Raw genomic sequence first — 25,598 nt, forward strand, 5'->3', positions numbered from 1 at the left:
TCAGGTAACTACTTAGCAGGGAAATTACGGACCATGAGGTTAAATCTGAACCCTTTTGAAAGGAGGAAAGCATCTGACCCAGAGGTTTTTATTTTATTCTGTTTTTTCAGATGTCCACTATGCACTCCCAGCAAGAAGACCCAAATAAACCCTACTGGACCCTGAAGTTGGTCACTGAGCACAGCGAAGCAGAATTCCTCGAGGTGAAAAGGGACACTGAGCGAGCAGATGAGATCCGGGCCATGAAGCAGGCGTGGGAGACGGCGGAGCCAGGAAGAGCGATCAAGGTCACTTGAGCTGGACCAGTTGTTCCTCCCGCTCATCCCTAGGCTCGGTCGGAGGGGAGCGCTGTGCTGGCGAACCCGCAGTCTTTCCTTTGGGAGCGGTGTCTGGGACTTTCCCGGACGCTGACTGACTAGATGTTAAGACCACATTTGGGCACACTGTGAAATGTCACCCTCCTGGTACCCAGGTGACTTGCACAGTGGTGCCATTACTGACCCCGACTGCGGGCCACAGGGCCTTTCACATAGCCTGGGCCCAGCGCCGTCTGTCCTGCCCCCACCAGGACAGCCTGAGCGCCTCACACGCGCGGCCCTGGACTTCAGACGGCCTGGGACAGGTGCAAAGCACGTGCCGCCCCTTGGGGAGCAGCCTATATGGCGGGCGGGAGGAGGCTTGCAGTCGGAATGCCAAGGAATAAGACAAGAATTAATACATAATAATGCAAGAATAGATGCTGTCCGGCGCACTCACGACTGTAAACCCGCTCTTGCCCGCACGCCTCCCGCCTCCCTCGCCTGCCTCTCCCCTGGAGTCCCTGCGTGGGGAGCAGCACTATGTGCGTGTTTCACGCCCCCGCTCAGGGAGCCAGGCAGGTGAGAGCGGCTCAGGGGACACGCGGCTTCAGGGCACTGATTCTCGGGCCCTCCGCCTTTAGTTCTCGGAGACGACTGGCAGAAGCATGGTGGGGCTAGAATTTGGGTCGAGCTGGACACCGCCTGCCCTACTCCCGCACGTTTTCCCGGCGCCGCTTTGGGGTCCCTTGGCCGCGTTTTGGGTACTGCTAAGATGCCGCCCGCCCTGCTTGCTGATGGTGTTTGTTGCTTAGGCTTCTCAGGCTCGTCTGCACTACCTCAGCCGGTTCCTTAAGAAGTCACCCGAAGCCGAGGGCGTCCCGGCCGCTCTGTCTGAGAGCCAGTTGCGAGTGGACGAAGGTGGGTCGCTGAACCGTGGCCCAGCCACCTCAGAGCACTCGCCCCGCTGAAATGACAGCCAGCAAGCCACGCTTGGTAAAAAGAAAGCATTTCAGAACCTGTTTCCTTAAGGACTGTAAGTCATCCATAGTCCTATAAAAATGGATCTTTGTTTCTTTTCTACCAAGCGTATGTTGACCTTTTCCATCAAGTAGGCACGGTTGTCTCTGTTTAAGAAGAGATGAAGCCAGGACCGGGGGGTGACCCGGCAGGCAGGTAGAGGTATGCAAACTTGAAGGCAGACGTCCCCCTGAAAATCTGGCGCTTTCTAATCACCATGAAAATCAACACTGGCGATAAGAATCAGAGCGATCGAGTCAGCTACACTCACTAAGTCATTGTCTTGGACATGGAAGTGTGAGACATTAATTGTTGTATTTAATACCCACATCGACCAATTGATATAGATTATCATCTTCAACTTACCAGTGAGGACAGCGGCCCAGAGTCATTTGCAGGGCAATTTGCTAAGTTCACAGGATGGGCAGAAACAAGCGCAGCGCACAGACAGCTCTCCTCACCCCGTGTCCTCCCGCCAGTGCTTGGCTGCCTCGTTCGCACCCTGAAACATGCTTTTCTACTTTTACATCTTCAGGAGAATAAGTCAGTAATTGCTAGAAAAATGATGTTTCTTAACTTTTCATATAAACAATCTAAACGAATATCACCCTAACCCTGTTATCCTGGGACAGGCCCTGTTCAAAGGCTTCATGTTCATTCTCTCTCTTTAACCTACAGCAACCGTGGCATAAACAGTGCTATTTCCATTTTACAGATAAAGAGACCAAAGCGCAGGGAGTCACCTAAGTCACACACACCTAAAAAGTGACCACATTGGGACTTAAAATATTTCCAACTCCCGAAGTACTCACCCCTCTGATGATGAAGTTAAATGATATTAGGAATGCAAGGGGTGAATAGAATGCGGTTCTTATTCTTTAAGCTCTAGGGTTTATTATTATTATTATTATTGTTAAATGCATTAAGTTACAGGTAAAAGAAAAACTGTTGCGCTGGACATTTGTTAGAAATGGCAAGGAAGACGTTATTCAAGACTGTGGCAGCAGGAGTCAAGGCTGTTGCCACCGGGAGAGAGATTGAATTCAACTCTGAATACAACAGGGATGAGTGGGGATTTATAGCCACTTGGAGAGAAAATTACTCAGAGGAACTTGGTTAGATCTTAAGGGTCAAGGAAAAGGAACTTGATTAAATATCTAGGATGGGAGAAAGAGAAGCTGGATTGGCTATCAAGGGCAGGGGGCATTATCAGTTAACTGGCTTAGCAGGATTCTTTGCTAAAACAGGAATTCTTCCTAAACAAAGGACAAGACCTGGTGGGGAACAGGGCTCAGAGGAGCCTGACCTTGTCATCCTCCATTCACTCCATAAAGGCACAAATCTCAGTTCTACAGCTTAATGAATTTTCACATGTGGGAAAATCCAGATTAAGGTATAAAATACTTAATACACCCCCAAAGTGCTCCTCATGCCCCTTGCCAGCCATTTCCTCCCTCAAAGTAACTACTCTATTGCTGTGAATGAATTTTGCCAGTTCTTGAACTTATGTTTGAACTTGTACAGTTTATGATGATGGGTGATGGGTAAAGAAGACGACACGGGTGGCAAATTTGAGGAGTGCAAGCACAGGCCTAAAGTTGTTCAAATTCAAGTTATTTAAACACTGACCTCAAAACAAAATACCTATGAGGAGGATTTCTTCCCGTCATGTGTGATCATTGCTGAAACTAAGCAGGGCTGGGAGGCCAGGGGTTTAAAGAGGGTACTCCCAGGGTCAGATTTATACTGCAGACACCCTGGTGATTTTTAAAGGTATGAATTTAAAAGAGGAAAAGGGTAGAACTGGGAAAGCCATTCAGGAAAGGATTGCATAGTACAGGTAGACTCACGCAGTGTATGCACCTTGTATGTCTTGATATTTATCTGTTCTATTTCTTCCTGGGTCAAGGTTGGTAAGTTGTGTGTTACAAGAAATTTATCTATTTTATCTAAGTTAAACTTCCTGGAAAACATTTTATTTTAACTTTTCTCTTCTGATCACTCCTGCTCCAGGGTTGCATTCATTTTAATATTATTTTTAAAATAGTATATTTAAAGAACCAACATTGCCTACTGAATGTCTCCCTGTTATTTGAACATTTATCCATTTTCTTAAGCACTAACCTGTTTCATCCAAAGCAGAATATAAGACCAGTTAAAACATGTGCAACTGATAGAGGGAAAATGTCTACATAATGTGGAAGCTGTGGTGGGCTCTACAGTTTTTCCTAGGCACGGAGATCCGGAACAGTGGGAGTAGCATTATAGCTTTAAGACAAAATTTTCTAGCTTTGCAGCTTCACAAGCAAGATCCCTTTTCAGCTCTAAGACACTCTTAGACAACTGCCGGCACACGGGGCTTGCTCCCCAGAAAGGAGGACCCCATCTATTCACATGGGGCAGGCCTCACATGGGGCAGGCTGCGCTTCCTCCAGGGCCGGCACGAACAGCAGCCCCAGTGGGTCAGAAATCCCCTTTCCATCTGTAATGTCTCACCTCCACAAAGCTCCTATTTTTATGTGACCTTTTTATACCTGGAGGCAGCTTCCAGACTCACTGGCTGCCTGGGTCATGCATGTCATCTTCTGAGGTCCCCATGATTCTTTTTTTGCCTGTGCTCTGGTTAGAAGTTGCGAAGCTTTCGAGTCTTTTGCCCTGAACCTGTGCTCTCATAGCCCTGTTACTTTTTGCATGTGATTTCATAGAATGCAAGTTTTTTCAGGAATGCACAGGCCATGTTGTAATAGAAACATCTGCATGTTCCACAAAAGAGTCAGAAACAAAGAGTTCTGGGAATGTGGAGAGCAGAGAGGCAGCGCAGTGGAGGAGCATGCTGTGGAAGAAGCGGCAGGCGACGCAGAGCCTGAAGGATCTGGCCAGCTCGGTCAGCAGGGAGAGCAAAGGCCAGGAGCAGGACGAGGCGGCGCGGAAGGAGAACATCAGTGAGTACTGCCCTCCGGGTGAGGCGAGTGCGCCTTGCACACGAGTCCTGGAGAATATGCTAACTCGAAAGACGTGACGTCGAGGGCGATAGCATAGAAAAACTTGTATCTTGGATTCCTAGGTCTTCATTGGGCTCGTCAGAGTGGACAGCCTGCTCAAAGGAAGGAATTGATAAGTGATGGCTGAGCCAAGGAGAGGAAGCTGGTAGCGTTTGCATAGGGCCAGCACTCAAACCCCAGTTCTTTGATTCCACATGTTGTGATCTCCAACCAAACACAAACTTGTCCCCACACTTAGTTCATTTAAAGATCTGTAAAATGAAAATAGGGTTAAATTCTGATATCAAATTGTTTATTTATATGCCAAAAGGTACTCTCTCTGCTGAGAAAAGGGGCTGTAGCCACAGCAGCCTGGGCCAGTGTGTCCCCCGCAGTCAGAGTGTAGACTTTATTTTCCCCCAGAGCCCAGAGCAGGCTGCAGGGTCAGCTCCCCTGCTGCTCCTTCCTTCACACGTTGGCCATTCGTCTTCAGACATTTGCCTTCAAGTTTGCATAACTGTAAAAGAGTGTACTTTCTGGTGGGAAGGAGGGGACAGCACACAGGGAAGAGCGGTTAAGGGTAAGCAGGAAGGGAGGGCCAAAGTAGCCGTCCTCAAGCAAATGTTTGAAACATTCTTAAAAATATGCAGAATTATAATTTTAATTTAATATAAAACGATAAGTTTATTTACACACCATCAAGAAACATTGCCCCCCCCATAAGAGGCGTGTCGTCGCGTGGCTGCCATACATCTTAATCCCGTGACGCGTCTCCACGTGGCCCGGGTCCTGTGGCTGTGGAAGGGAGCCTGCGGGGGACCGGGGTCTGACGGTCGGCTCTTGCCGGGGGCTCCCACTTCTGCTGTCGGGGCGCCACAACTTGGCCTCGCCTCCAGAGAAGCACTGGCCACGAGCAATTACAGCCCCCTTGAGAGCTTCACGTGGTGCGGCCTCTGCCTCCGGTCAATGGGTGACTCCCCAGAGCGACCTCGTTCTGGCCGCTTCCCATTTTCATATAGTAGGTAACTTAGAACAACTTCTTTACAACGCAAGAGGTCATGTAAACACTCTCATCACGGCTTTCACTCCTAAGCATTTCTTCCACACCAAGCCATCAGCAAGGCCAAGAGTCTAAGCATTGCTTTCAACTTCCCTTCTGTTTCTGGGGGCCTCTGAAAAGTGCCTCTTCCAGGGGATGGGGAGGGTCACTATCTTTATCCCCAAATCATTTCCCCAGGCTACACAATCAGTCAAACTATTCTTCGTCATCACTGTTAAAGAGTAATCCTCATACTATTTGTGATGAAAGAAGTTCTCTCCTAGTCTGTGGCAAAGTGAAACTTTGTAAAATACAATAAATGACCCAGTAATGACCAATTGCTGTAAAAAATATTATTAAATGCATACTCTCACTTTCAGAACTTATCCCATAGGGGACCAGTTCGCAGATCAAGGATGGCGCGCGTGCACACACACACACTTTGAGCTGCACTGTTTAGAGGTCCAAAACTTTCATACCACTCTCATGCCCTGTCCTATGACACAACAGAGTTTTGTAGATAAACACGAAGATTTCTCTGACTCTTCTCCACCGTCCATGTTTAAATATGTGTTATTTGTCTGGATGTGAAAAAATACATCTAAATAATCAGAAAATATTTTATTTCCAGCAAACTCAGCAATCGGTATCTTATAGAAACAATTCAAGTTAGAAATGCCCCCAATATACCCAACATAAGTAGCTATGTTCCTAAGAAAAGCAAATGTAGTTTAGAAATCTAAGATCTCATAGTAACCATGATGAAAAAAGAGAAGTTATTGGCTACTGGTTTCTAGAAGAGTCATATAATAAAATTTTAATACTTCAGGAATATTTTATTTAATGTTAAAAATGAAAACCATGATTGAATTTATGTTTTAATAATGGAGCAGAGTTGGGGTTTGTGTCACTATGGTCTGTTTTCTCGTGTGTATCAGGACTTCATGTATTTTTGAAAAAAATGAAAACTTAATTTGGGTGTTACTTTTTATATTTCTAAAGGCTTACATTAGGTTATATTTTCAAATGAATTACCACTTTTAACAAGTTGCTAAAAATTAAGCACTTTACAGTATTTTTGGCGACCATTATAACCACAAGTTAAAAAGCAGGTTAAATTAAGGTTAGTGTGTGGGAAGGTGAGACTTCTTAAATGGTGGAGTGACGACTTGATATACCCTCTCCCTAAAAAAGTGGTGTCAAGGAAAAAAATGGCCTTCAACTAAATGAAAAATATTTATTAAAAATAAGAACAAATAAATTATTTTAATTGTATTAGTTTTCACTTGCTGCTGTAACAACCACAAACTTAGTGACTTAAAACAACACAAACTAATCTCTTATAGCTCTTCAGGGAAGAAATTCTAAAGTTTAGGTGTTGGCAGGGCTGCCTTTCTCCTGGAGGCTTCAGGGGAGAACCTGTGTCCCTCTGGGTAATGTGATGGTGGTCAAGGCAAGCAACGAATCAGTCAGAAATTGAACGGGGAGGTCTGGGTAACAAAACGACCATGGTGATTTCAACCTAAGATCAAGAACAAGGTAGCGTGTCCACTCTAACCCTCTATATTCAATGCTTTAAAGGAGGTTCTAACCATTTTGATAAGAAAAAGAAAAAAACACACATCCATATTAGAAGAAAAAAGTAAAACTGTATTCTCAGAAATATTGATCCCGCATACTGAACATGCTAAGCAGTTGGGGAAAAAGAACCAAGAATATAACCCACAACTAATAAGTGAGTTTAGTGAGGTCACATTATGGAGGATTAATATACAAAAATTGCTTTTATTTCTACATATTATCAATGAGCAATCAAAAATAAAATTGAAACAGTTCCATTCACAATAGCATCACTCATAAATATATGGAAATAAATTTAATAAAAATGAAAGACTTGTATACTGAAAGCTACAAAAATCATTAAAATTTTCAAAAATCTAAATAAAGAGGTAGTTTGTGCCTTTGACTGGAAGACCCAATATAGTAATATTGTCTATTCATTTTTAATTTTCTCCAAATTGATCTATCCATTTAGCATAATCCCTATCAAAATCCTAGTAGACATTTTACATAAGCTGATTTAATAAGCTGATCTCCAAATTTATATGGAAATGTAAAAGGCCCAGGACGACCAAGATAATTCTGTTAAAGTACCAAGAGGAAGGATTTTTACTTTGTGACTTCAGAGTTTATTATGAAGTCTACAATAGTCAAAACACTATGGTTTGACAGTTTCTTGAAAAGTTAACTATGAAATGTCCAAGAAAGGCAAATATATAGAACCATAAAGTAGATTAATGGTTGCCTGGGGCTTGTGGAGGAAGTGGAGAATGGCTGTAAAAGAGCATAAGAAATTTTATTTGGGTAATAGAAATGGTCTGAAACTGGATTTTGGTGATAACCGGTTGCACAACTCTGTAGATTTACTAAAAAGTACTGAATTATACTTTTTATGGTATGTAAATTATACTTTAGTAGTTTTCTAAAAAAGAGACTAAATTGTCCAGAAATGTGAAATAGTTCTCAACTGTAAAAAAGAATAAAACCTTGCCATTTGCAACAACATGGATGGACCTAGAGGGTATTGTGCTAACTGAATTAGGTCAGGCAAAGAAAGACAAATACCATATGACTTCACTTATATGTGGAATCTAAAAGCAAAACAAACAAACAAAACAAAATAGAAATAGACTCATAGATAACAAAGAACAAACTGACAGTTGGCAGAGGCGAGTGGGATGTGGGATGGGTGAAAAGGTGATGGGAATTAGAAGGTACAAAGTTCCAGTTATAAAATAAGTCACAGGAATGTACTGTACAGCACAGAGCATACAGGCAATAATATCATAATAACCTTGTATGGTGTCAGATGGATTCCAGACTCACTGGGTGATAACTTCGTAAGGTATACATATAAATGGTGAAATACTATGCTGTATACCCGAAACTAATATAATATTGTATGTCAACTATAATTTAAAAATAAATAAAATTTTACAAAATGGCCTGGAAAGGCTGAATGGTTAGTATGTTAGATTCTAAAATCTTTCTTCAGTCTGGTCTTACGGGATCTGGGGACTAAGAAGCTCCTGATAATTTAACGCCCAGTATGTATCTGTTATGTGTTGCTGACTCCACTGGACCAAAAGGTTTTTGAAGGTAGAATACCGTGTCTCAAACAGTTTTACATTCCATCCTGGTAGTGCTTAGTATAGCTTTCACATATGCACCAAGATCTTTAAATATTGGGTCACTTAATTTTTTATAATGTAGTTTTGTAACTTAAACGTGACTTCTTTTTGTTTCTGCCTTCATTTAACTATAATTAGAATAACATTTTGTTGTGTTTCTTATAGACTATATTCATTTTGTCATCTCTTTCATTTAACTATAAGTATAGTAACACCCGTAGAAGATAAATATAAAGCAATTATATTTTAAGTCATATTGAATCACATTAAAATCATTAAATAAGGCAAGTGCAATCAATAGTTGTTTTCTTAACAGAACATATTATCTTCCATTAAAATGAGATATAACAGTCATTTAGTTAATCATTGTTGATTTTTTTTGGAAGCTTAACACTTTTTTTCTTTTAACAGGGCCTAGTTCACGATCTCAAACAATTTTGGAAATGTCTCCACGACTTATTCGAAAAGCACTAGAAAGTGTAGATTTAACTCAATATATACGGTAAGTTTTAGTAAACAAGATTAATGTAGACATCTGTGCTCATAGAATTTTGGATGCATTGCCAATAAACAGCTGCTAAACAAGTGAAATTTGAAATCAAATGCTTAATATATTTTCAGTGTATTTAAATTTTTTAAGTACATGATTTTACATCTCAAATTCAGCAAATGTTTTGTTAAGTCAGTCATAAAAGCATTTCATTGTTTTCCGTAAAGACTTAATATGTAGCTTGATTAAGGTGAGTTGAGCGACAGAAAATTCTCACTATACCTGCTGCCATTATTTAGTTAGATTCGGTTTTCTTAAGGACTAGACAATGGGATTAACAGGGAGCTAGTTACTCAAGCATATTTATGAGTGTGGAAACATTTTCAAAATTATTTAGAGGCTTAAATTAACAAGGAAGACCTGCCAAACAGGCTCATAGTCTCGAACACCAGTTCCACAAACATCTTATCAACAGATGTATCTAATTATACTGATACTTTCCTAAAATAATTTTCTAGAATGTCAGTGATTCAATGGATGGAGCATAGCCCATCTAAAAATAATGGTTTATTCTTTCTATTCCTAATATTTGATTTTATTCTGACCGCCAGACTGTTGACATACTAAATTATTTGAGTTCTAAAGTAAAGTTCACTCCAGAGTTGCCAAATGAATTCTTTTTCTTAAATTTATTTTTTCCATCACCATTTATTAAGTCTCTCTTTTGATGTTTCTATATCAAGGAGAACAAACTCGGAGCCTCTGCTGCAAACGGAGGAGCTGAGTCAGCAGCAGGCAATGCAGAAGGCAGAGGAGGTCCACCAGTTTCGACAGTACCGGGCCAGGGTCCTAAGCATTCGCGAAATCGACCAAGAGGAGCGGGTTAAGCTGCAGGAGAAGATCCTGGAGATGTACGCGGAAATGCGGGTGAGTCAGGAGGCGCGGGCCTGGCGCGCAGCCCACGCATTCTTTCGCATGTTTAAAGCGAGTCAGAATCATACAGTACCTGGGTAGAAAGAAGTCTTGAAAGCACTTAGTTCCCAACTTCTCAGAAGAGACGGCAAACGATTATACACACTAATTTCAATTGCTCCCTAAAATCCCCCTGCAGTGCGGTATTGGAAGTCAGTCCCCAGTGTGGGAAGACTGCGAGAGAAGACAAAGTATCTGTGAAGCTGGAAAATAGCTGGATGAAGATCGCGTGAACAGGCTTGAGGCCGCCAAAACTTAGGCTGGCAGTAGGAAGGAAATATGATAAGTAACGTATTCTCATCAGATGGGAGAAAAACGCACCGGTCCTCAAGGGATTCCTGACACATATTAAATTTACTTTACACTAAACCCTTAAGATGGCTCGGCCTCTATGCTATCTTAACATGTCAGTGCTACCATCCGGCACTTGAGCAAATAGTTTAGCAAAGCCAATTTCATTATGGCAGATACAGTATTTTTCTTCCATCAGAAGCTTTGGGAAGTCTGACTCTGACATCCAGCTCTTCTGCCATCTCAACCAAAGTCATGCAAGTTGCAAAAGTATGGAAAGTTTCCGAAGAATTTAGGGGTGAAGACAAAACACCTCTAGAAGCTTTTCTTCCAGCCAGCATCAGTGCATTAATCCTTACACTTTCATTATATCATTTTGAAACAGTACACAATCAATACATTGAACCATAATTGTGGCCACACTATCAGAAATGCAAATGAAATTAGGAAGTCGTGGCCTCTTCGTAAACCCACATTTACGGGAATCAATGCTTTATTTATGAACATTTTTAGAAAAGCTATTTCATAATCGATTTCTAGAATATTGCTTGGAAGGGACATTAAGTGTTCGTGCCTATAGTTTTGAAAATTATCCTTTTTAAAAATATTCATTTAAAATATTTTGATGTTTACCTGTTTCTAGTCTCCTGACACTTCCCATTTCCACAGTTTATTCACTCCAGAAGTATTTCTGGGCAGTTCTGTACTAGGGACCCTCCTAAGCATGAACAAAAGAGATAAAGCCCTCCCTGCCCTGTGGAGTGTAAACCCTAGTGAGGAAACCGATGCTTAAATATAAACACAGCGCATAAATACAGTGTGCAATATGACGGAAAGGGGTAAGCGTTGAGAACAAAAACGTAGACCAGGACCAGCACGCAGTGGTTCAAAAGAGAAGGGAGTGCACTTGGTGTGTTAGGGGAAGCACAGTGGGAAACCGGGGCCACAGGAGCAGTGAGCAGAGGCAAGTGACCGGAGAAGAGGTCACAGGCAGAATGGGGACATGGGTATAAGGAAGGACATCGTGCAGGACTGTGAGGGCCACCAAGAAAAGTTTAGCTTTTATCCTGAGGGAAATGTGGAGCCGTGACAGGATTCCGTAGAGCAGAGGAGTAACAGGCTCTGACTTCGGCTTTAAAAGGATTGTTCTGGATACCGTGTGGGGAACAGGTGAGCACAGAAAGGCCGCACAGGAAAAGGCAGGTCTGGGCGGAGACTGTTTCCCTGAGCACGGGAGAGGCAACCGTGGGTCCCAGCAAGGCGGCAGGCGGAGGCGCTGAGGAGCAACTGAATTCCAGATGTATTTTCAAAGTAGAGTCAACGGGAGGTCCCGATGGACTGTTGGTGCATCGTAAGGAGAAAAAGAGAAATCGGCAAAAGTGACGGACGCGGAACAGATAGAGAAGTGAAAGGGAAGTTAAGCGGGTTGATGGCCAGGAACCCACGTGAAGTCCGCTGATTCAGGAGGGGACAGCATGGTTAAGGAAGGATGGGACCAAGGAATGGTCTCGGATTTAGCTACACATAGGTCATTGGTGTCTTTGATATGAATATAGTACTTTTGAAGCGGTAAGAATGAAAGCCAAACCGGCAGTAGCAAAGATGACCAATGGATTAGGTGATGTTATTTGGAAGTTCATCTCAGATGCATTTTGTTAGGACTAGACTATGTGTGGGGAGCTAGAAATGTCCTGAGCACAGTCACTGTGAGAGACACTGAGCCGTACATCCAAGAGAGATTATATTTAAACTCATTGCACGCAGATAGTTGCTTTGCCAAAATTTTCCTGCCTACTTTTTCCTTAACTTTTCCCTTTACTTTCCTCCCATCGATGCATTTACTTGCTCTTCTGTTAAAATCTCACGTACGCTTTGCTGCCATCCCTGGTTGTCTGTATTGATAAGCCTGAGACAGTTACTGAATTCTCGCCTCTCCTCAGTAATTTGCCCACGAGCCTCCTGGCGAAAGGAAATGATAAAGGTTTCGCAGGTTTCTGTGTATCTGTTTCGCTGGGGCCATAAGCCTTTACCGTTGGGCCTTATTCGTCTGTTTTTTATTTTGAAATAGGACAACTTAGATGACTCCCGGCAGAAGATCTTCAGCATCCGGGAAGAGTATAGAAACAAGCTGCTGGAAGCTGAGCGCCTGAGGCTGGAGGCTCAGGCCGCAGAGGAGGCGGCCCTCTGGGCAGAGTCAGAGAAGAAGAGCGTGGCCCTTGACAAAGACAAAAAGAAGAAAGGAAAGAAAAAGTAACCGGGAGATGCCCAGTGCGACTTCTCTTCTGAAGAAAATCCTATTTTTCATTATCTATAGCTTTGCCTGTTGATAGAAAATTAAGAAGTTAAAAAATAGATTTCCTACCTTAGAAATAGTTACTGTATTTTAATATGAATTTGTTAGCTGTTCTCAGGAAGCTTTGTTTGAAGCCATTCTAGTTTAAATTTGTCTAACTTCAATAAAAATGCCTCAAGTATATAGAATGTAATAAAATGTATGTCTCACTCGGAATTGCTGCATTTTTCGCTAACACTAAAGCAAGATCATAAATGAGCCAACAGAAATGCCTTGGAAAAATTCAACAGTGAGTGAAATAGCTATTGTTCTTAGAGAAAATTTTGTCTCTAACTTTAAAGACATTAAAATATTTAAAAATACGTTTCAGACTTGTGTGTGGTTTTTTCTAAGCTGAATGTCAATAAATCTCCCTCACTGGGCAAGAACTATTGTGGGTTAAGCTCACCCAAAGTGTTAGAACTCTGAACCCTAACAGTGAGTCATGGTAACCCAGGCATAGAGAATGTGATAAAACCCCACACATCTCTTACCATGTGTACCCATGTAGTACTTTTTGTAAGACAGAGAATATGTTCTTGTATGCTCGTTTTAAAAAAATACGAGTGGTGCCTGGCCGAGCGTGGCTCAGCGGTTGAGTGTCAACCTAGGATCCAGGAGATCCCAGTTCGATTCCCGGTCAGGGCACATGCCCGGGTTGTGGGTTCGATCTCCAGTCGGGGGCCTGCAGGAGTCAGCTAATCAATGATGACTCTCTCATCATTGATGTTTCTATCTCTCCCTCTCCCTTCCTCTTTCTGAAATCAATAAAGAACATATTAAAAAACACACACACGAATGGATAACTGAGGCACGTAGAAGGAAACTGACTTGCCCAAAACCATGCCTCCAATTCATGACTTTCTCAGATAAAAATGCCCATAGTATTTTTTAACCAGTCAAAACTACTTCACTGTGATAGGTGATTTTTACTTTTTGCATCTATTTACATTTTTGTTTTTAAATTTAATTCTTTTTACATACGAGTATGTATTTTACTTAATTAAATATGCAAGTACATGCATGTTTTCCTCTATTACTTTGTCTACACTTTCCTTCACAGCCCTGTGACCTCCCAGCTCTCTAAAATAATACATGATAACCTAGTATGAATGTTTCCATATTTTTCACTTATCTCATATAATCATACATCAATATTTTATATAATATTATGGCTTGTTTTACAAATGTCATTTTATTATATATGGTTTACTGGTTCTTGATTTTTCTCACCAAACAATACAAAATCTGAATCAAAAGTAATTTACTCTTTTTGATTGCTGTGGACTATTCCATGGTACAAATATATCACAATTTATTCAGTTAATTCTCTATTGATGAACATTTACTTTGTAGGTATTTGCCATACAGGCTAACTACTTGAAAATGTGTATGTCTGTGTGTGTGTTATGTGCCTATATCAGGATCTTAAAGTATTAACACTGGTATTATCTATCTCTTCAAGTTAGATAAAATTCAGCTGCAAACATATCTTGTTCTTATAATGAAATGATACACAGGTGTCCCTAGATTCTGAAAGTTCAAGTTATTCCATTTCACTTTATATGAGAAAGAGAATAGAATATTGTTCAGCTACAAAAAAGAAGAAAATCTTGTCATTTGTAAAAACACGAACCTGGAAGACATTATGCCAGACACAATAAGACAAATACTGCATTATTTTACTTACATGGAGAATCTAAAACAGTCAAATGCAGACTAATTTCCACGTGGTTTGTAATTGTGACTCACAAATTTGGAATGGGGCTGCCTTTGGTGATACTATTTTCCAAAATGGTAAACAACCCTTGGTAGATTTTCGAAGATAACATTGTTTAGTCTGCCTTTATTGTACACAATGGTTGCATTTCTGAAATACTCAGTGAACTTTGAAACTGCAAAAAAGACTTTAGTTTTATATATCTTAAAGAGTTAGTTTCTCGGTCATTATCTTGCTTTTAGACAACATGAATAATGGTCCATTCAGATCATATGGCAAGTAACATCATTCTCTGTGGCATGTGACTCTTTCAAAAATGAAGGGATGTCTAACATCCTTGACCTTCAGCCTCTAAATAGCACTAGTTCGCTCCCATTATTGGGACAACCCAAAAAGCCCACTCAAATTTCCTAAGTATTCTATAGAGGTAGCACTGTCTCCACTGAGATCACCCCACGTGAAAGAATATTAAAGATTGCTAAGAAGCTGAAGACTGTCACGTCTGTGGATCTTAGTTAATAAATAACTCCTTAGAATACACAGCCATAAAATACCCCATTGTGTTGACTGCATTAACCAGAGCGTATCTGTAAAGGACAGCGTGTGGCCTACCATTCAGTTCCTTTCTTCTTAGTCTCCTACCATCTACTTCTTTGCATCCACTCCCCACCTCTGAAATACTTCAAGGTCAACCCCTCATTTCTCAGGGCTCTTGTAAGAGCAGAGAAAACAGCTTTTCTCTTCTGCAGTCCCAGTCCTGCCAGTGAGTCAATAGTAATAATCTCCAAGGTGCAACACTGGTGATAATGAAACATCATTATAAGAGAAATTTAATTCCTCAGTGCCTCCGACACGTCCACTGGAGAAAGGATTATGGCTTTCCCTCCTGCAAAATCAAAGGGTCCAAGAAGTGTTGTTTGAAATGTAACAAAGGAAAATCTTCAGTTAAATGAGTCAGAAATTTGAGGACAACTTCAATAAACTTTAACTGACCTCTAGAAATCATTTTCAAAAATAAAAAACACTGACTCTTGCCTGTGAGCCGCCCCCCTGCTATATATAGACTATTTGTACACATTTAAAGTTGCATAGTGTTAACTGATATTTTCCTGTGTCTGTCTCTTATTTAAAAGAAACCGTTGTATCCACTGCCTCTAAGGAAATAGAGGGAAAAGTGGCAAAAAGAGCCATCTAGCATTGGAATTTGCCTCAGGAAAGAAACTGTGCCTCACGCCCCCCAGCCCTGACCCCCAGCTCGGGCCAAATCCCAGATGGGGTTATTTGTACCAGACTAATGAAAGCTTCCAATGACCTTCACAGAACATTTCTGAAATCAACATTATGAAGGAACTTTGTTTCAAGCTGTTGTTATAAGATTTTTTTGCCTAGTAAATTATAAAACAGATTTTATTCATCTTAATTTAGATCAAATAGTTTCCAACCACAGGTGTGTTTTCATGGAATAGTTTCATTAAGTATTGAAAGCTTTGCAGGTACTTAGAACTTCAGGCTAAATATCCTTGTTTGGGGTATGGTCATAGAAGGCAGCACCCCCACACAGTAAGCCACTTTTAATACGTTTTGTTCATTTTAAAACTTCACTTGCCTAGTCTGTAAAACCCTTTTCCATCTGGTATATAATATAATGATGCTCTTTATTTTCAATGTTTAACAAACTTTTGATTTCAGAATCAACAATTCAGATAGCATATGGATGTCTCTTTCATTCCATTGGAGGTGGTTGATATGTTTAGACAGATACAAAGAAACCTAACAAAACTGATCCGTTGTCCATAAAGACAAAAAGGAAGAAAGCAGGGGAAAAGATTCCAAATCAATATGTTACACAGTAAAGTCTGATTCCTTAATATGCAAATTACTAAGTAATATAAATCACAATTATAGCTTGTTGGTGAAATTGGACTAAATTGGTTAACATCTCTGTAACATTTTACAGGTTTGAAAAGAAAATTTACATGCTGTTTTTACCAGGAAGGTTAATTTTAACTTGTGCAAATGGCCAAAATCATATTAGATCTAATAACTGACCAGAAAACATTCCATCGATTAATAATAATATGATACAAAATTGTTGCTATGTATTTCTTCCTCAAGGAGCTTTGATGTTTTCATGTATTTTGCCAGGAACTTGGCCCAATTTTAACTCAGTTGCTTCTGGAGTAGCATATGCCCAAAGTCTGCATATTTGACAATAGGGTGTCTGGAAAACAACCTTTAGCAAATAATATTAACCTTTTTCTATGGACCATCATTTCCATAGCAAATCACCTGAAGTCATTAAACTATTAAAATAAGATTCCATGAAAATGGTTTTTAGAAGAGTCAGCTTGAATTCAAAATTGCTTTCCAATAATGATTCATAGAGACTCCTTATATCTGTTGTTCCTTTTTTTTCTTTTTTCATTTATCATCATTTAAGTCACCTCTGGCTCCATAAAGACAAAAAGGAAGGAAGCGGGGAAAATCCAAAGAGAGTCATTTGCGGTTTGCAGATATGATAAAAAAAAAATTATTGAAAGGAAGTTAAACTTCACCATGAGCTGCTCAGATAGCTTCGGCAGATTGCAGTGACCCTGGACCCCAAGACCTGGATGCTTCAAATTTGGCTACGCTTCGTTTCCTCAGTTATGCCATTGCTGTTAAACTAGTTTGTCACATTAAGACCATTTCTAATACTTTGTATAAAGATTTTATTTCTCTGTTATATAATGAGTTATATTCTCCTTAAGTGCAAGGACTATAACATAATTGTCATACATTGTGCATTTTAATTACCCACAGATCACAGCACAGAGCCTTGTAGAGTAGGCTCTCAGTAGATTACAGCTGAATAAACTATACTATTTGTATTATTTGGGCTATTAGGCTGATGTTAAAATAGGTCTACATAAAAGCTTATGATAATTTTCAGAAGTGCATCAAATTGGCCTTCAAGTGAAAATATTGAAAAATACAGTTTACAGAGCTTAAAAAAAAAGATTCACACCCTTATGAGACTGTGGTAATACCAGATGGCAGGTTGTTAACAATCATATTTTGCAGTGTTCATAGAAGACGTGTCATAGTCTAGTCAAGGCAGTTTCATTTTCCAAATAGGATCTTAATTTATACACCCCTTCAAGTAAACAGGGAGTTCATCTTCATGCAATTAAAGCGAGAATGTTACAGACTTATGGCAGTATGTATCCTCTACCGATGTCTTTGGCCAGACCACCCCTTGTTTTTTGCCCATTTCCCCCACACGAATCCAATAAACAGTTGTAGATCAGAGGAAAATCAGTAAGCACGCTCATTCAGAAAGGGGAACCACAGGGGACACTGCTTTATAGCAATGCTGAAATTCCTCGGGGAGGACATTGTGAGACCCCACCGAGAGCGGAGAAGATCCTGAATCAGGCCTGATCTTGTGCCGTAGGACGTCTCTGTTCAATTGATCCCCATGCCCCTGGTTCTGCCTTTTGAGAATTCCGTCTTGTCTGCTACACTCTTTGGCTCCACCTGAAGTGGCTGTTTGCAAGTTTATCTTCCTTGGAAGCTGACCAGTGTTTGCATACTGGTTCCTCAAAATTCATATAGATATGTTGTGTGTAGACATAACAAGCAAATGATTGTCACCATAATACAAATATCAAAGGCAGTTAAAACAAGGGAGAGCAGCAGCTTCCACTCTCACCTTTCCAGAAGTCCCTGGATATTGCCACGGACATTGCTGGTTCTGCCTGCCCTGAAACCCTCTGCTGTTTTTTTGGTAGCAGCAACAAAAAAGCTGAAGCTGAGTCATTATGAGCATCTCAGAGATCCCCCATTCCATTAGCATCTCCCTCAGTTGTTGTCCTTTCCAGAATGATTTTTCTTCAGGTCTATTAGTTACTCAAATATACCACCAGTGACTTTTTCCCCCTTACGTTAGCTAGTTTGCTTCTGTTATATAAAACCAAAAAATCATAATTGATACACTCAAGCCTCATTTTGGACTTTGCTTCCTGAATTAGTTCCTATTTGAGGATTTTTGAAATTTAGAAGAGACACTGTAGAAGTTTTCAGAAAAAATTACCTATTCTTTGGGCAGAGGATCTTAACCCGAGGGCTTTGGGTGGGCTTTAGGTGACACATGAGTCTTCTACAATTATATATGTATTTCTTTTGGTGACATCTATAGCTCTAATCAGATTATTAAAAGAGTCTGTAACCCATAAAATTCTAATGAATACTGCTCTAGAAATTTATTTTCAGTTTTCAGTTTGCATAAGGGAAAGTAAAATGGTAAAATATTTTGTTCTAGTATAAGCTATTTTATCTCCTTTGGAGAATAGCTTAATACATAATAATCTTGGATAACTACACTTGCCAATGAAGCTAGTAAATATTCGAATCTATCTGCAAAAGATAACATGAGAGTTATTTCTCAGAAGGTTTGAAATATAATGTAAATGGTTTAGTTCAAATTTGCCGTCCTTAAAAAGATTGAGTTGGACATCTTGTGAATTTTGAACCCTTTCCAATCCTATATTTTTAAGATTCTGTCTTTTGGATAAAACATAGAAGGCATTTAAATAGAAAATACTGTATGGTGTCAGAGCTCTGGGCCAGAAGTTCTTAAGGAAATAAAAGCAAAGACAGCCAACTGGAAGGTGTCCAATTGAGCAGTAAAAGGGTAGACTTTCTGCAGTAGAGCTGTCACGTGGGAGGGGCAGGTACTGAAGTGGACGCAGATTCATTGGCAGGAGTTAGGACACTCACCCAAATGTTGCATTTGCAAACGTCGACGTGATGTTTTATTCAGCAGGCAGATCTCTTTATTTTCACTGAAGCATTAGATACAAAAACAATGGGAAAGAAAATAGGGGGTTCGATTAAGGAGAAACCCAGAGCGCTGATTCAAGTACATAGCATTGCGGGCTTTGGTGTTATTGTAAATCCGGTGGGATAATTAACTGAAAGGTGTTTCATGTCCAGGCAGCTCTCAATAGAACTCAACATCTATCTCCGTGTGCACAGCCCCTAGCTGAACACAGGCACGAGGACAGCTGCATGTGACTGACACTGCCAGGGGATTTGGAAGATCGGTACACTTCCCCAACTGGAATTTAGCCCAGACCCTATTTTTGTCGAAGGGGAAAAAAAAAAGTTTAAGCATCTTAATAAAGCTCAAGAGCATTGGTTAACTGGGGTTGTGGCGAACATTTTCCAGGCTCTGACGTGTCTGTTCTATTCTATGTAAAGGGTCATGGGCTGCTCTTGTTATACCCATGTCTGTTTAAATAAGCAGTTGTTAATCTATTTGCTTTTTAAAATATGTATTTGATAGACCTTACTTCTAGTCTTGTCCTTGTTCCTGCCCATTAAGCACAACTATAAACTCTGGAAATGATGCCTCTGACAACCAAAGGAAAACTCTTGAAAGTGGTAAGAAGGTGAACTGGTTAGGGCCCCAGGCCTGGGGAAACAGCACAGTAGCAGGGCACCCCCCCCCACACACACACACACAGGGGAAGGCCACTCAGACCTGCTGTCTTCTGATCGCCAAACCAGGCAGAAGGCCATCAAGGTAGGGTCACTATTCTCCCGGTCAGCATGGGAGTCCTGAGGACATCAGGTGAGCTGACACCACTGGCAAGGCTGGTCAGCTGGGGCCCCACCACGAATAAGCAGCTGGAGGAGGCGTTAACCTTCCCTGCAGGGCCTGCTCCCCCTTCTCACTGAGATACCAAGACAGGAGGTAGGTCAGTGGAGCTGCCAGGAGGGACCTGGTTAAGGAAGCATCTTTGTCCCCATGGGCCCAAATTCTCTAGGTCACAAGCCCTAGAATAGCTAAAACAATCCTGACAAGGGAAGGATGGCTCTATCCAGTATTAAGGCTAACTTTCTAGCTGCTCTAGTCAAAACAATGTGGTATTGGCAGCATGACAGATAGTGAATCAAGAGAACAGTTGAGAACCTAGAAATAGATCTGCACAAATACGCCCAGCTGACTTTTGAACAAAATGAAAAGTGACCTCAGTGGAAGAAAGATAGTCTTGCAACAAATGGTGCCAGAGCAACCAGACATCTATAAGCAAAAAGGGAGGGAGGGAGGGAAAATAAAAGAACCTTGACCTAAACCTCTCTCCTGCCAGATAAAATTTAATTCAAAATGAATCATAGATTGAAATTGGAAACATAAAACCATAAAACTTTTAGAAAAACATAAGGTAAAATCTTTGGGCTCTCTGGCAAAGAGTTCTTAGATTTGACATTAAAATTACAGTCCATAAAAGGAAAACACTGATAAATTGGGCCTCATCAAAATGAAAGACTTGCTCTGTGAAACTTCATATGAAGAAAATAAAAAAATCAAGCTACACACGGAGAAATATCTGCAAACCACATGTCTGTCAGAGAACTAGTATCTAATAAGTAACTATCAAAACTCAACAGTAAAAGAACAATACAGTTAGAGACGGGCAGATGCCATGAAGAGGTATCACCAAAGAGGACAGAGGTGACAAGGACAACGAAAGATGTTTAACATCATTTGCAGTTGGGGAAATGCAAAATAAAACTGCAATGAGATATCACTACATATCTATCAGAATGGTTAAAAGAAAAGAAAAAATTGACAACAGCAAGTGCCAGTGAGGATACAAAGAAATTAGATCACTCATGTACTGCTGGTGGTCATAAAAAAATGGTCCAGCCACTCTGGTGAACGATTTAGCAGTTCCTCAAAAATAACTAAACATGTAATCATATGACCCAGCAATTGAGCTCTTGGAGTTTATTTCAGTAAATGGAAACTTAGATTCACCCAAACACTTTTACATGCATCTTCACAGTAGTTTTATCCACAAAAGACAAAAAATAGAATCAGCCTAAATGTACTTCAACAGACGAATGATTAAACAAATGGTGGTAGACAGACCTCATGGAACACAACACAGCGATGAGAAGGAGTGAGCTAGTCATGCACACAACAGCATGGGCAACTCTCCAGGGAATTATGTTCAGTGAAAAAGGCCAATCCCGAAAGGTTACATACTGCATGATGTCATTAATAAAACACTTGAAATGACAAAACTTTAGAAAGGGACAGATCCATGGTTGTCAGAATTTGGAGAGGGGAGTCTGGTTTTGTTATAAAAGGGCAACACAAGGTACCCTCTTGGTTTGGAAGTGCTCAGCATCTTGACTTCGGTAGTGGGTGCACACACCTCCCAGGTGGTAAAATTGTATGGAACTACATGCACACACACCCACCCACACAAATGAGCACAAATAAAACTATGGAAATCTGAGTAAGACTGGTGGATTGGGTCAATGTCAATATTCTGGATATGACATTATAATACAGCAGAAGATTAACTATGTCCTTGAGGGGGCTGGGGTTTGGGGTTTTGTAGAGTTGAACTGACTAGCCGTGTTTTTCCTGCTTTCTTCCCGTGTCTGAATGGGGTTGACAAGGACCAAGTTGACAATGGTGGTGTCATCTGCTGTCACAAGCAAGAGCTCAGTGCCTGGGGGTGGTAATGATAACATGTGATGACCATGATAAAGAACCATCTGAAATGAGGAGATTTCCTTGAAGGCTCAAAAGAAGATACTAACTCATTTTGGATTTTCAGCTCACATACCTATATTCCCCAAACCCCAGGGACTTGAAACATATCTTGTTATTTGAAATCGGTACATGAATCCTCGCTTTCAAAGAGAAAGTAGAGCTACAGCATCAGTGTTACTTTCCAAGTGACTTTTCCCATCTGTCCTACTTTATTTTGGCTGGAATTCTGTGTGTTACAACAGAGTGGAGACAAGTCAATTATGAGATAACTTGATGCTACATCTGAAGATCTGTTGAAGTGTGAAATGATTCCCAAGCCTCAGATATAAGGCTGAGTAATGGAGCACCCAGAATAACTTCTCATCTGTGAGACCCCAAAACCAAGGCAGGCCATGGGGAAGAAAGTTGGAGGCTGCAGATTGATTTACTTTGATTCCCAATGAAACTGAAGTCCATTATGTAAATATTTTCAAGAGCAAAGCAGGAAACAAAAGCAGTAAATAGAAGCTTGATAAATCTGTAGTGATTTTTTGTTCTTCCCTCAGTTCCCCCACTTTCTTCTGCTTTTAATTTTCACCTCCCATCTTCCCACCTCCTCACAATAGTTAGGAGACGTGCATCTGTCAGATTTCAAGGAAAAGGAGGCCTGTGTGCTCCCTGCTCTGAGTATTTCATACATAGACCACACTCTACCAAAGAGTGTTGTCACTGGGTAGATAACCTAAGTCTAGTTCTGTGTTTCCTTGCTTTCCCTTAACCCTGGTTAATTTACCTGTGAGGTCCCTCTGTGTGTGGTGTGGCAGTGGACAGTTCTGCCATCACATTCTGGGAGCTCCCCAACTTCCTTACCCAAGCCCAGTTATTGGTCTCCCCAGACCGCGGATAAATGGAAACCATGAACTCGGGGTTTCCATATTGCAATGTCCTCATTATCAAGACTTTTCTCCTCTCAAAAAATAAGAACAAAAGCCAGAGACAGAAGCAAGAATTAAAAAATGGTTGGTACCTTATGTGAAGAAAAAATATATTCCATTTATCTTTTAAAATTACGGTACTTGAAAAGAAAAGACCTACTTTGCCTAGGAGTCCAAAACTAGAGAAGTGTCCCTATCTGGCAGTAGCAGGAGTGTGGAATTAAACCAGCACCACACCCGGGGATCCAGGGTCGGTTCACATAAAAATTTATTCAGATTTATTCAAATCTACACATTTATTCAAATTTTTAAGGAAAGGTGAGTTGTACATGGTACAGGAAAACCTATTCCAAAAAGTTCAGCAAATGTTATACATTTATTTTAATTTTTTTTCAAAGTTAATACATGTTCATTTAAAAATAAACTTGAGCTCCTGCTGATGTGGCTCAGTTGGCTGTAGTGTTGTCCTGTGCACCAAAAGTTTGTGAGTTCAATTCCCAGTCAGGGCACATACCTGGATGGCGGGTTCCACGCTGGAGCAGAAAACAGCCCCTTTGTTTCCCTGTTTGCAGGAAGAGCAGAGGCCAAGTATTAAACCATCAGAGCCATAAGACCCAAGTAGCTTGGGTCTCCGAGTCATGTGTGGAAGATGATAGTCATGGAGATTCATCTGACCTGCAGTGGATTTTGCATGAGCAAGAAATAAACACTTTGCGTTAATCCACTGGAACTTAACCAGCGTTTTACTTCTTTATTCCATCTGGTTACACCCTTCATTGCAGGAATTTTTACCATTTACAATCTCATTTAATTTTAGTTCTGTCCTTAATTTTTCTGTCTGTTCTCCTATTGCTTGTACTCACTTGAGAAGCTAGTCTAGTCCCACATATGTGGGAAAATAGAAACTTTCTGGAGAGATTCTGAGAAAGACACTACTCCTGGGCTCAAGGAGTTCACCTTCTGGTTTGGGCAGGAGATTGGACTTGCCTAGACTCTCTGAAAGTGTTTTTTAAAAGTATATCTTTATTGATTTCAGAGAGAGGAGAAGGAGAGAGAGAGATAGAAACATCAATGATGAGAGAGTCATTGATCGGCTGCCTCCTGCACGCCCCTGACCGGGTATGGAGCCCACAACCCGGGCATGTGCCCTCCTGACTGGGAATTGAACCCCGATCGCCCGGATCCTAGGTTGAGGTTCAACCACTGAGCCACACTCGGCTGGGCTGAAAGTGTATTTTTGATCATTACAATATTTGAGAATATTTTTCATAAAGAAGTATACGTACATTTTTGCCCTTCCCAGACCTCATTTGTTCATTCATTCATTCACTCATTCATTCATCAAACATTGCCTAGCTCCTATTTTATATAAGGTCAGGTCCTATACGCTGGGGAAATAAAGACTAGGACGGTGGTTCTAATTCTTGGTTTATTCTTATAGTCATTTGAGAATCTTAAAAAAATACAGATGTCCTGGCTCGACTCCCCAGCAGCTCTGATTTAATTGCTCAGGGGCAGAGCCTGAGCATCACTGATTTTAAACGCTCCCTGGGTGGCTCTAAAGCGCAGCGAGGCCTGAGAACAGGAGGAGACGAGGGCACAGGTAGCTGGGACCAACACCACGTGGCGAGGACTCCCCGAAAGATCCAGAGGGGCTGCTCCGGGGCCCACGCTCGGGCCCGCCCGGCCCCCGGGGCTGCGCTCAGCCAGCGCAGGCGAGAGACGCGGCGCATCCCCCACGAGCTGAGCGAAGAGAAGGTGGCGGCGGTGCTGACTTCTTCTCAGCAGAGTAACAACGATCCGCCTTCTCCAGTGAAGGTGCCCAGCGGCATGAGATGGGCGATGATGCCCCCTGACCCCCCCCCCCAGCTCAGGGGCCTGGACACTGTGAAGGAGGCAACTGGAGGCAAGAGCCAGTCCCTCTGCTCTGCTTCTGGCTCGGGGAGGGCAGCAGCTTTGCAGTTCAAGGGAGGTCACCGCAGTTCCATACAAGTGACAGGCCATTTGTCAAGACCGGGGAAAGGGCACAGAAGGAAGAAAATTCGCTTGCGGTGGCGGCGCAGCGAGAAGACCCTGCACTACGGGAGGCAGCCGGGTGGCGTCCGCGGGAGCCGCATTCTCCGGCCGGCCAGCAGGGGGAGCCCGCGGGCCAGCGCCGGCCGGGCACCGGCGGTTACGCAACGCGGCGGCGCGGGCTGCGGGGGGCGCCCTCCGGGAGCCGGCGGGCGGGGTCGGAGGCGGCCCGCCCGGGCCCGCGGGCCCAGCTGCCCCGGCGCGAGGACGGGCCCTGAGGACGCTGCCTCCTCCCGCGGAACCCCAGGGGTGGCCCGGAGCCCGGCTGACAGCCGTCAGCCGCCCCTGAGAGCTGCACGCAGCGCTCCCGCTGGTCTCCCAGGAGGGGCTGTCCGGGCTGCTTTTTAGCCTAAATAATAACAAATAGAGGCGCCCTTTCCCGAGCAGCGCCCCACGCGGCCCTGGACGAGGCGCCTGGCTGCGCAGGGTGCCGCCTCCGGCCCGCATCCCCGCCCCGCCGCGCAGCCCGCCCGGCGCCCTGCCCCGCACCTGCCACCTGCGGGCGCGACGCGCAGCGTGTTTTCCAGGGACGGGAGGGAATCAGCCCCCGCCAGGGCACCGGGTTTATCAGACAAAGGCTGGCGTTAGAGAAGGAGCTGGAAACTACTTCTCCTTGCATTCCCTTCTCCTGAGATCACTTGCACCTTGGGGGGGGGGGGGTTGTTGTTTCATCAACTTCCCTCCAATGTGTTGATCTTTTCTGATTCCATATTCTAAAGAA

The 25,598-nt window shown here is 42.2% G+C and overlaps 1 protein-coding gene across 1 annotated transcript in view; it reads left to right on the top strand.

The window, feature by feature from the left end:
- Positions 1-12,928, top strand: part of ADGB (androglobin) — a 100,271-nt gene extending 87,343 nt beyond the window's left edge. The window contains exons 31-36 of the mRNA XM_081140908.1: positions 111-287; positions 1,112-1,217; positions 4,088-4,258; positions 8,939-9,029; positions 9,761-9,944; positions 12,349-12,928. Coding sequence (XP_080997034.1) covers positions 111-287; positions 1,112-1,217; positions 4,088-4,258; positions 8,939-9,029; positions 9,761-9,944; positions 12,349-12,534 — 915 coding nt within the window. The 3' untranslated portion in view covers positions 12,535-12,928. The remainder of the gene's footprint in view (positions 1-110; positions 288-1,111; positions 1,218-4,087; positions 4,259-8,938; positions 9,030-9,760; positions 9,945-12,348) is intronic.
- The last annotated feature ends 12,670 nt before the right edge of the window (positions 12,929-25,598 follow it).

The sequence above is a fragment of the Miniopterus schreibersii genome (genome assembly GCF_964146895.1).
Source record: "Miniopterus schreibersii genome assembly, chromosome: 6".
NCBI classification, from domain to species: Eukaryota; Metazoa; Chordata; class Mammalia; order Chiroptera; family Miniopteridae; genus Miniopterus; species Miniopterus schreibersii.